This window comes from Pantherophis guttatus, chromosome 1 (genome assembly GCF_059756535.1).
Source record: "Pantherophis guttatus breed Tessera chromosome 1, ASM5975653v1, whole genome shotgun sequence".
Lineage (NCBI taxonomy): Eukaryota > Metazoa > Chordata > Lepidosauria > Squamata > Colubridae > Pantherophis > Pantherophis guttatus.
Genome location: NC_142063.1, coordinates 180,045,289 through 180,057,981, shown reverse-complemented (window position 1 = coordinate 180,057,981; position 12,693 = coordinate 180,045,289). Strand labels below are relative to the sequence as shown.

The 12,693-nt window shown below is 43.7% G+C and overlaps 1 protein-coding gene across 35 annotated transcripts in view; it reads left to right on the top strand.

Annotated features, from left to right (window-relative positions):
* The window catches only part of HDAC4 (histone deacetylase 4), a 555,425-nt gene that overhangs the window by 398,103 nt on the left and 144,629 nt on the right, over nucleotides 1-12,693 (top strand). For all 35 annotated transcript variants that reach the window (XR_015732045.1, XR_015732047.1, XR_015732046.1 and 32 more), the window contains 2 exons: nucleotides 4,472-4,605; nucleotides 8,786-8,906. Coding sequence is in view for 26 of the 35 variants with exons in the window: in XM_087885457.1 (XP_087741583.1) it covers nucleotides 4,472-4,605; nucleotides 8,786-8,906 (255 nt within the window). In the remaining 9 variants the exon portion in view is untranslated. The remainder of the gene's footprint in view (nucleotides 1-4,471; nucleotides 4,606-8,785; nucleotides 8,907-12,693) is intronic.

Below are 12,693 nucleotides of genomic sequence, written 5' to 3'. Positions count from 1 at the left end.
CGCAGTTTGTGTTGGCAGGGGGGCAGAGGTCGACCTCGAGGCCTCTCATTTGTGGAGTGCCGCAGGGATCGGTCCTCTCGCCCCTTCTGTTCAACATTTATGTGAAGCCGCTGGGTGAGATCATCCGTGGCTTTGGGGTGAGATACCACCAGTATGCTGATGACACCCAGCTGTACATCTCCACCCCCAGGCCACCCCAACGATGCCCTTGAAGTGATGTCCCAGTGCCTGGAGGCTGTACGGGTCTGGATGGGGAGGAACAGGCTCAAGCTCAACCCTTCCAAGACTGAGTGGCTGTGGCTCCCGGCATCCCGATATAGTCAGTTGACTCCATCACTGACTATTGGGGGCGAGTCATTGGCCCCCACAGAGAGGGCTCGCAATCTGGGAGTCCTCCTGGATATGCAGCTGTCCTTGGAGGAACATCTGACGGCTGTAACCAGGGGGACCTTTTGTCAGGTTCGCCTGATTCGCCAGTTGCGGCCCTTTCTTGATCGGGATTCCCTGTGCACAGTCACTCACGCCCTCGTCACCTCTCGCCTTGACTATTGCAACGCTCTCTACATGGGGCTCCCCTTGAGGAGCACCCGGAGGCTCCAGCTGGTCCAGAACGCAGCAGCGCGGGTAGTGACGGGAGCAGCATGGCGCTCCCATGTAACACCGCTCCTGCGCGAGCTGCACTGGCTCCCAGTTGTCTTCCGGGTGCGCTTCAAGGTGTTGGTTATCACCTTTAAAGCGCTCCATGGCATAGGGCCTAGCTATCTTCGAGACCGCCTGCTGCTACCAACGACCTCCCATCGACCCGTGCGCTCCCACAGAGAGGGCCTCCTCGGGGTGCCATCAGCCAGACAATGTAGGCTGGTGACCCCCAGGGGGAGAGCCTTCTCTGTGGGGGCACCTACCCTCTGGAATCAGCTCCCCCCAGAGATAAGGAGAATCCAAGACCTCAGTGCCTTCCGTCGCGCCCTTAAAACCCATTTATTTAAACAAGCCGGGCTGGCTTAAGATGAAATTTTTAACTGTTTTTAAATGTTTTAAACGTTTTTAATTGGTAAATGAGTTTTAATTGGGCCAAATTTATATATCTTTTAATTGTTTTTAATATTTGTTCTGCATGTTTTTTTAATCTGGCTGTACACCGCCCTGAGTCCTCAGGGAGAAGGGCGGTATAGAAATCCAATATAAAATAAAATAAAATAAACCTGCTTTCCAGCTCTGTTCTCTGTCTGTGCGACTATCGTAAAAAAAAAATACCAGAAATTCAGATTTTCCAACTTCTCACACACAAAAAAAAGATCTCGCGGTGGGAAGGTTTTTTTTTACTGTACTGATAGTCCCACAGACTACTTTTCTTCCCCTTCATGTGGCAGTGGAGAGTGAAGCTGGAAAGCAGGTTAGTGGAGCGATATGGCTATCTTGGGAGGGGTAGGGGGGTTAGGGATCTTTCTCTCTCTCTGTCTCTCTCTTTCACACACCCACACACATACACACCCACACACACAAACACACACCATCCTTTCCTTGGGAGCTCTGCACAGATGTACATCCCAGGATTGCAAAGTTGAAGGCTTCGGATAGAGCATTTGGGGGATATGGGTCTGCGCTGTGATCCCAAGTAAAGAACGGTCACCAGGAAAACGGGGAGGATTTTGCCTCTTATCCTGTTCTCAATCTGTGCTGAGCAGAACAGGGTGAGAGGCAGGAAAATCCCCCCTCCCATTTTCAAGCTGTTCGCAAAAATGCCCCATTCCGAGCCTTCAGAATATTCCAGGATTGCAACATTGAAGGCTCGGAATGGGGCGTTTTTGTGAATGGCGTGAAAATGGGGAGGGGGGATTTTCCTGTCTCTTACCCTGTTCTGAAGCTCAGCACAGAGTGAGAACAGGATAAGAGGCAGGAAAATCCCCCCTCCTGATTTTCAAGCCATTCGCAAAAATGCCCCATTCCGAGCCTTCAGCATATTCTAGGATTGCAACAAGGTGGTGGCAGTGGCAGCGGGACACATCAGGACAGCACCAGCCAACCGCTCATCAGTAGGCCACTCTCCTGGCTGGGTCTGGCAGCGAGCAGCACTGGCAGGCAACGAGATGCGCGACGGAACAGAACAGGGCGGCAGCGGCAACGGAACTTCCGGCGGCAGACCAACACAGCCACTCGTCAGCTGTGGCTGTGCACGCACTTCCAGCCATTCTTTCCAGGACTCTGCACCATGCTATCAGCCTGACCACACTGCTAGGTTTTCTAGGGTTTGCAGAAGAAGCCTCCACAAGGCCATTCCGTGTGGATGGTAGGTGCGTATGGGGCACATGGGGCATGTTCCTTCCTTTCACCTCCCCCCCCGAGAAAATGGCGGGGACCGGCTGTGCAGGCACTTCAAAGGCCTTATTTTGGGGGGAAGGCTTATTTTAGTGCATGCGCTCAAAAGCCCGTTTGGGCTTATTATCCGGAGAGGTCTTAGTTTCAGGGAAACACGGTAGATAGGGCCCAGTGTTAAATGTGTCTGGAGCTTGACCCTATTTTCTGGGGTGTTTGCTATTCTTGCCAGCTTAGTGTCATCTGCAAATTTGATGTTCTCCTTTCTATTCCCTCATGTAAATTGTTTATAAAGATATTGAAGGGTACTGGGCCTAAGACAGAACCCTGGGGTATCCCACTAGATGTAATATCATTAAGGACTACATGTTGTGTACGGTTTGTCAGCCAGTTATAAATCCATCTGGTGGTGGTATTGTCTAGGCCACATTCTTCTAACTTACTGTCGGATCTCAGTTCACTCTGAGCCTTAATTTTTCTGACTTTGCAGATTCAGGCTATTTGTTGGTGTTTTGCCTTAGATATGTGTCCATCTTTCCATTTAAAAAAAAATATTTATCCTTATAATCCTTCCCAGCGACAATTGCTTCTCTAAGATCTTTGCTGAAGTCTTTCCTCTTCGGCATTGTGTTAGAGACTCAGTGTTAGAGACCAAGAAATTCTTAAAACTTTGGCTTTTATAGAGGTAGTCATACTTGCTAATGATCAATTGGTTAACAGCACTTGATTAACAGCACCTCGCTTCTATTTAGCCTTTTCATACCTATGAAAGCAGTAAAGGTGTACTTAGTTTGTTACAGATGGATTTTTGATTTCTTTTTGTAAAATAAATGATGATATGGTGTAACATGTTGTGTCTGATGTTGTATTTACCTGCTTTTAAGACCTGCTAAGGACCAGATGATTTTAGTATGTTCTGATACATAAAACCATAGAACTCAAAGAGGGTTTACTTTCTTTTTCACATTATTGTAGTAGCTTGCCTTGTATTACTGCGTAAAAAATTAAGAGATTTTTTTCCAGTTTTAAACTCTGTTCTTTTTTTAAACTAACAGCAATAGTAAGCAAATTCTAGAATACAATAGGCCTGTGAAATAGATCTGGAAAATGAGTGTTTCACTCCTCAAATTTAGAAAACTTAAATTTCTAAATTTAAGAAATGTAAAAAGGTTTGCATAATATAGAGCTAAAGAAAACAGTTTTTGTTGTTTTAGAAATGCTTTCTTCATATGTCATCAGGATAGTTCTCCAAATAAAAATGGATCTATGTAGTCTCCACCTCAGGCAAATGGGCACAACAATCCAACATATGCATGCCTCCTGATATTTATATACAGCTGTTATGTTCTTATATTTGTTCACCACCTGAAATCACTGTATGTGAGAAATGAGCAGTTTCTAAATTTAATCAATAAATAAATATCACAAATGATGTACCTATTCCTTCAAAGAAAATGCAGCACTATCCAGGTATATTTTCTGCTCTTGGCAAGAAAAAGGTGGAAAATAAGTGGCATTTTTCATCATGCTAAATCATGATTTAACATATCTCAGCCAGCCCAAAATATTATCTTAAAACAATATTTTGTATATCTTCAACAACAATAATAATGGTTGTGCCCTATTTTCTATTAACATTGTAAGAACTGCGGTGGTGCAATGGTTAGAATGCAGCTGACTAATTCTGCTGACTGCCAGCAGTTCAATTCTAATTGGCTCAAGGTTGATTCAGCTTTCCATCCTTCCGAGGTCAGTAAAATGACAACCCAGATTGTTGGGGGCCATATGCTAGATCCATAAACCATTTAGAAAGGGCTGTAAAGCACTATATAAGTATAAAGTAATACGAATATATAGTATTGCTATTGTTATTGCTACTTTCTTGTTTAAATATCAGAAGTTCTGGAATTGATGGAAATAAAATAAATTGGACTCCAAAAAGTTAGAACTTTTTATTTTCTTATTGTTAATAAAAATGTGTTTACATTTTTATTTTGAAATTTGCTATTTCAAATTATACTTTTCCATATGCATATATAAATTATAAATAACATATCTTTATGCAACTTTATAGAGAAATAAGATCATTGGGGAATTTGTTCACCTTGTCAGTAGAAGTAAGATTGTAGCCTGAATTAATGCATATCCTTTGATGCAGGCCTTGTATATGACACCTTGATGCTGAAACACCAGTGCGTTTGTGGAAACACAAACAGTCATCCAGAACATGCAGGGAGAATCCAAAGCATTTGGTCACGGCTTCAGGAAACAGGTCTTCGTAGCAAGTGTGAGGTAATAGATAAACTAATAGAATGGAGGGACAGTGGCTTTGGCATCTTAATCTCTAGATGTTACAGCAGAAATTTCTGAACTACATCACTACTGACCATAGTTGTTTTACATGTAAATTATCAAAGAAAGAGAAGTAGTGTTTTCTGTTTTTCCAGGTATATTTTTAAATGTTTTATTCTATGATTCAAATCCTAGACTTGAAAGAAACAATTTAGGTTAGGGGTTGGCAACCTTCTTCAACTTATGGTGCAGAAGCTATACTGCCACTTTTCTGGGAGACTTATTGCTCTTCCCACACTGAGATGGCTGATTAAGCCATTGACAAAATGACTGCTGAGAAGACAATGGTCCCAATGCCTTGCACGGACTAGGTGAATATATTTCTTTTGGGACCATGGATGATACTGGGTGTCAGGCCACAGGTTGCCAACTCCTACTCATGCGTATGAGATTAAAGCATCTGTGTCAATTGATTCATCTCACCCTCCATATGAATACAGGTAGTGAAAAGAAAATCCATACCTCTCCCAATTACTAGTTCCATGGTTGAATTCGTCTTATATTTCAATAATTCAATTATTGAATTTCTGCCGTTTGAAAATTCCATTTTCAAGAAGTCACTGCCAGTAAATTCGTTGACAGTGAGGAAATGCATTAGAGATTTTAGTTTCATGCCAATTTGAAGACTTCTTTTGATGTAATATTTGCGAGTTATTCGGTAAGTGTTGTGATTCAATTAGATAAAATCACTTTCAGTTTATGAGGCCTGAATATATAGACAAGATGGTTATGGTTGTCTACCCTATGATATGCTCCCTTGAACCAGGGATGAAATGCTACCAGTTCGGGCTGGTTCGTAAAAAAAAAAAAATGGAAAAAAAAAGTTCCGACAATCAGCTGAGTGACACGTGATCGTTGGAACTGTTTTTTTTTACTTTTTAAGCATTTTTTTACTTCCAGTTTGGATGAATAGGTAGTAAAAAAATGCTTTAAAAAAGTAAAAAAAAGCTCGGACGATTACGTGGCACGGCTGTGATCGTCTCAGCCTTTTTTTTTTTTACTTTTTTACCTATTTGCCCAAACTGGTAGTAAAAAAATGCTTTAAATAGATAAAAAAATGGTTCCTGGGAACCTTTTTCTTACTTTTTAAAGCATTTTTTACTACCTGTTAGGTAGTAAAAAATGCTTTAAAAAAGTAAAAAAAAAAAAAAAAGGTTCCGACGATCGTGCGGCACAGCTGTGATCGTCGGGACCTTTTTTTGTTTATGTTTTGTTTAGCATTTTTTACTACCTATTCGCCCGAACCAGTAGTAAAAAGTGCTTTAAAAAGTTTTTAAAAAGGTTCCCAAGATCTTGCGGCACAGCTGATTACCCTCCCCGCTGTTCTACTTACCTTCCCAAGCCTCCTTTTGGCACATACTACACACGCCCATGCAGCACGCATGCGAACTGTGTCTGCTCATGTGCTTGGTGTGCAATGCTCATGCACTTGGCAAGCAGCATGCATGTGCAGCCAGCAAACAGGTAGCAAACTGATTGAGATTTCACCACTGCCTTGACCCCTCCCTAATTTGGCTCATTGGAACCAGCTGGGGGAGGCTTGAGGGGGGGTCTTCCCTAGATACAGAGGACTTTGTCAATTATTGTCCAGTTACTGGGGAGTTTATTTGGGACGGGTGCTTGAGAGGGTGATAATTATGCAGCTTTATATATATTTGGAAGACACTATTTATGTCAGCCCTTTCAATCTGCTCAGCCTGATCTGGGTACAGAATCAGCTATGGTGTAGATCAGGGGTGTCAAACTCAAGGCCTGGGGGTTGGATTCAGACCGCCAGGTGCTTAGATCTGGCCCGTGGGACTGCCCTGGAAAGAGCAAAGGACTGGCTCGTGGTGCTTCTGCCAGTGAAAACAGAGCTCGCAAGGGCCATGCATGCCCCCCCCACCACCAAATTTTATTTTCGTTGGCAGAGGGTTGCAGGATGCCGTCGCAGCTGAAAACGGAGCTTGGGAGCCCGTTTTTGCTGGCAGAGTGCTCAGGCCACCACAGGTGCCTCCAACACGAGTGACTTCGAGCTGGCCATGCCCACCCTGGCCCCTTGAGGTCAAACACAACCCTGATGCAGCCCTTAATGAAATTGAGTTTGAGATGAACTCTTGCAGAACAGAGAGGAGTATATGACTGTTGAACCTGCTTGATTTCACAATAGATTTTAATCATGGTATTTTGTAGACCATCTCTGTGAGGGAGGTAAGGATTGGGAGCACTTGTTTAAAATGTTTCCAATTCTACTTCAAGGATAGTCTAAGAAGTCTTAGTCTTGATGGCTGTAGTGTACAACCTGGCAGCTACGCTATGGTGTCCCACAACATATCATTTTGTCCCCTATGCTATTTAACATACATTTGTATGTAGTTTTTGCCACTGTAGGATCACATGATGGCTAGGAGTGTCTGTTGTCATCTTTAGCTGATATAGTAACTACACTGTTTCCTACAGAAAAAGTTAACAGCCTCTCTGTTACTGTGAACAGCCTTCATATTTAGATTATTTTTAAGTGGGGCTATTTTTAACATTTGTTCTGGAAGTTGTAGCCGCTTATAGAATATAACTAATAGATTGCTGTGGGGCAACTGGCTACTCACATGCAAATGCACTGGCTGTCAGTGAGTGGCCAAACCAGGTTTATGACTTATAATTCATAAATAACTTGGGACCAGAATGCTGGTCAAATTGTCCCTTCCTTCCATTTCCAATAAACAGATTTCTTTATTTCAGCTCCTTATCAAGCTCCCTATTCAGTGACTTTGGGTCCCTTATATTTCTTTCTAACATTGTTTGTGACTGCACTATGATTTCTATTCCCCTTCAAGAAGTTCCAGCTGGCTATTACACCTTTAAGGTTTTAATGGGATCTTCCTTATTGATTTTATTTAATCAATCTTGATTGATTAAAATTGGGCCTTCTAACATTCATGGTTTGACTTTGACTGTTTTTATCAAACATTTTTGTTAAAAATTAAGAAGCTTAACAAATGCACCAAAGGTAGTGCCACTGGATACATGTTCAGGTAAGTTCAATCCTAATGGTGGTGCTATTTCACTCCTATCTTATGTCTTTCACTTTGAAACAAGGTGCACCCATTTAAACCTAATGTTACACTGGTGAAATTCTGAATTGTGTATTTTATATGATAAACATATAAAATAGTATTTCATAAAGGCTAAGAAACTCCCTTTTCTCTTAATTGCAATTAAGTACAAGGTGGCAGTACAATGCCACCTCCTTCCTTCCCCAGTGTACCCTTGGTGAAGTTTATTTCAGATAATACAATTGGCATAAACATTTCTGCCAATTTCTAAATAGAGCAGCTGTATGAAAACATCAGAGGTGGTATAAATGTCCTTGGTCTTTCATCTACATTTGGGTTAAGGATTGTTTTTCCTTGGAATATTAGATGATAGGAAATAGCTTTCATTCATTCCTTTATGGAGAGTGGGAACCTTGGCTTTTAAAGGGGATTTTTCTATTCTAGACATCTGTAAGGTGTCTTCCATTTATGCATTCAGCAAATTTTATAAAACTGACCATGCATTTTCTTCTTACAGCTTTTGTCCAGAAGATTTTTTAGAAATTCTGGGATTAAAGTCCCTGATCTTGTTCTGCCACTCTTAATTTTTCTATTATGTCTGTAATGTCTTTTTTGGAAACTTTGGAAAAAATGTACACTTTCTATAATTTCTCTTCTAGAAACCTCTAGAAGGGATTAGGATGGCATGGAGGTTAATAGCCATTTGTTTGTGTAATTCTGATGTGGGTAATATGGGCATTTCCTCCTCCTGACAGAGGTGGTCTTGCCTTATAAGTACCAGAAGGAAGTACCATCTAAGTCAAAGAATGTCCACCTCACTCCATGAGGTTCCTAGAACAAAAATTTGTGGTAAGAATATTCTTGTTTTTCTGTCTCTGAAACAGCAAGCATCCTAAAATTCTTTCTTTTGCATACAATTGTTCAAAATTTCAGAATTAAAATAGAGAAGTTTTGTGAAGTCAGTGCATTTCTAATGTAATCTCTTTGGTCAGTGACATTTGTGTACACCTTTATTTATATTTTTCTATTTGGGATGCTGCTTTTTCATCAAGGGAAATGGAATTTCACTGCTTCCTTTTCTCCTGTAGTGTATCCGTGGAAGAAAAGCAACTCTAGAAGAATTACAGACTGTGCATTCAGAAGCACACACATTGATTTATGGTACTAACCCTCTGAACAGACAGAAATTGGACACCAGGAAACTGTTAGGTACAGAAAATGTTACCTGCTTTCCAGTTGTTCATTTTGATTTGGGAATCTATAGATATAAAGCTCACTTAATCTAAGAATCCAGATCTTGTATGTTTTGGTACATTCTACTTGACAAGCTTTCCCATAAAGGCATGCTTTTTGCAATTTATTTTTCCTTTTAGGGACGTTTTATTTATACATGGTACTCGTCATTGAATTGAAAATCATACACAGTATGCAGGTATATTTTTCTCCTGTTAAAACAAGAGTCGTATGTCACATCAAATGACTTTTAGTATTGAGCTGGACTGGGCTTTTATAGTCATATGTTTCAGAGTTTCCCAAGCTTCTTGAGTTGAGCTCCCCTTTAAGATTTTCATCCATGGGATCCTTCCCAAGCTTTCTCGGAGTTTGTCAAAATCCACTCTTTCAAAGTCTAAGACACTGGTTTGATTATGTTCTGTTGCTTGAATCTTTATTGTATTGACTTCTAATATAACATGGTCACTCTCCCCCAAAATTCTTGCAACTTCAATCCCCTCTATCACTTCTTTTCTATTAATGAGCCTCTCCGTCACACTTTTGATTTTTGCAGTCAACACACTTCCCTTAAAAAATTGTCTGATCTACAAATTGTTGGTTTTGTTCCTCTAAGTCAGGGGTGTCAAATTTCATTGAAGGCCGGATCAGCATTATGGTCTCCCTCAAAGGGCCAAGTGGGTGTGGCAAGGTGGTCACGTGATTGGGTGGCCATGGCCCACTCAACATCGCTCACATCAAGGGGCATCTGTGATGGGCCAGTCAAGGCTGGAAGGGGTGATCCAGGGTGAACACCAAAGCTTGGGAGGCCAGCAGAGCATCGGTGCTTGCGCACAGCTGGGGAGGGTCCTGGGGAGGTCAAATGGTGCTGGGGCATTGTGGGGTGGCAGCCGAACTGCCTGTTTGGTTTTAGGCTGGAGTCCAGTAGCAGAGGCAACAGCAGTGGGGAGAGGTCAAAATGGGAAGCTCGCTCAACCCAGCATGCTTGCCCTAAGCTCTCAAGGCTCATCCTGTCAAACCTCTCCAGTAAACCCTCTAAGGCCGGGGCCCCCAACCTTTTGGACCTCAGGGACCACCAAGTTCATAATTTTAAATCCTGCGGACCACTAATACGAATCCAGTACATCGCTTGCTGAAGCGCCTGGACTCCCAGTGATAGGATGGGGTCCTTCAGGCACTCTCCTTCCTCTCCCCCCCTCTCTCTCCCCTCTCTCCCCCACACATTCTCTCTTATTCTCTCTTTCTCTCTCCCCTCTCTCTCTCTCTCCCCCACTCTCTCTCTCTCATTCTTATTCTCTCTCTCTCTGATTCTCTCTATCATTCTCTCTCTTTCTTTCTCTCTCATTTCTTTTCCCCCTCTTTCTCTCTCTCATCTCTCTTTCTCTCTCCCCCTCTTTCTCTCTCTCTCTCTCTCTCTATCCCACCCCCCCCTTGCACCATTACCTCATTCCGGCCAGCGAGGGCTGTGCTGCAAAATTGCAAGTTGCACGAACCTCCCTCTACGGCGGAGATTTACAGCTCCACTATGAGCTGCCTGGCCAGAGCTCTAGTCACAGGACTGGCCATTGCTCATCCTGGAGCAGCTCCTCCACCCGGGTGTGCCTGCAGACCATCAAAATTTTCTCGCAGACCATCAGTGGTCTGCGGACCACCAGTTGGTGACCACTGCTCTAAGGTCTGGCTGTGGAATACCATCTGAAATCTCCAGTTCCCAGATTCATCCAGCTCCAGAGATCCCTTCTCCCTCCATTGGAGAACAGTGGCCATCGGCTCTCGCATCGAGGTCACTGGGAAGTTTCTCGCCAGTTCCGGGACCGAGCCTCGGTGTCTGAAGTCCTCCTCCACCTAGTACAGGTCCCCGGTGGTTGACCATTTTGCTCAAACTTTCAGCCGGGTCACCATTTGAAAGGTGATCTCTGCCACCAGCACCACCACCTGCTGGCTTTCCATGGGGGTCTGCAAGCCCTCAAGGGGGGGCGCACTGGGGCCCGAGACTTCCTCTTCCCGCTGTCAGCATTGGAAGCCATATTAGACTGGAAGCTTCCATGCTGCCACCTTCTCATGTGTGGGAAAGTAGGAGGGGGGATTTAGTAGAGGGGTTGTTTGTAGACATAATAACATTTTTCCTGTTGGTCAAGGTCAGAGCGATCCGGCATCTGGAGAAGGAGTGGTCGGGGTGCTGAGTCGAGATGGGACAGACATTGATTGGAGCATGTGATCGACTGAGGAGTGAGGGGATGGTTTGGGGGGTTTTGATTTACTGAGGGAGAACCCGGACCTTTCAGATTCGGGTTTTCCCAGATTTGCCAGTTTACCTATTCTAGTAAAGAGAACTTTGGAAAATGCTTGCTTCCGTGTCTGTACTCGGAGTTGGGGTTTTCTGGAATGCTGACATTAACCCGAATCCCTCTTAAAGCCTAACAGCATCCCAAAAGGGGGCTGTCGGGGGTACTGAGCCCCAGCATCTACCTAAACCTCAGGTAGTGTGAAGACTCAGTGGAGGAAAAAGGAGAAATTGTAGAGGGGGCTGTGGGGACGGATGCTCAAGGATTTACCGACTCCTTTCTTTCTCCTTCCGAAGAAATGGTGCAAGCCATAGAGGCTGCAGAGGAAGCCCAAAGGCTGGGGACTCGGCCCAAGGCGTCAGATTCCTGGAAGAGTTGCCAGTCTGACAAGAATTTCCTCCCAACGAGGCTAGCAGAGATGAAGCCCCCCCCCCCTTTCAATTAAAGTGAAACTGGTGGTGCCAGAGACAGGGAAGCAAGCAGAACTGCCAGCAATAATAGATACTGGCTGCACCAGATGTCTAATTGGACTTCCACTTGTTGAACAACTGGGGGATCAGAACATCAGCCTTAAAGCACCTAATTAAATTTCACCAGGTAGATGGAATGTTAATTGGAGAGATCCATTGGCCCATTCCCCCCTGCACCTCATCCTAAGGTGCAGCCTACCCATAAAGGCCAGTTGCCTGAACCAGCTGCGACCAGCTGCAACAAGCCTGGAGGCTTGTTCAGACAAGCCTCCAGGTGAACCCCAGATTCCTATAGACTTAGCTGAAGCGTTCAGTGAGGAGGAATGTAACTTCCTCCCCCCGTCATCGGCCCACAGATTGCGCCATCAAATTAGAACCGAGAGCCAGATTGCCAAAACCCAGGATGTATTCCATGACATCGGCTGAAATGACTGAGTTGAGGAAGTATATTGACACAAACCTAGCCAGAGGATTCATCAAGCTTGCGAAATCCAGGGTGGCCGCCCCCGTATTGTTCAAAGAAAAGAAAGATGGGGGGCTGAGATTGTGTGTTGATTTTCATAATATCAATGCAGTTTGCATACAACACACCTACCTCCTACCATTAATGAAAGACTTGCTGAACCACTTGTCAAAGGGCAAGATTTTCACCAAGCTAGATCTAAGGGAAACCTACTACCCGGTTCACATAAAAGAGGGAGACAAATGGAAGACTGCTTTTAACTGCCCCCTGGGCAGCTTCCAATTCCGGGTCATGCCTTTTGGACTCCAAGGGGCTCCCGCAGTCTTCATGCAACTGATCAACGAAGTTTTGCATGAGCACTTGTATAAGTGGGTCCTTGTTTACCTCGACATTCTTATATTCAGCGAAAATATGGAAGAACATGTCAAATTAGTCAGACAAGTGCTCAAAAATATCCTAGCAGCAAAACTTTATACAAAGCTGTCAAAATGCGAGTTCCATAAGGAGTCCTTGGACTACCTGGGATACAGGGTGTCAAATCAAGGAAT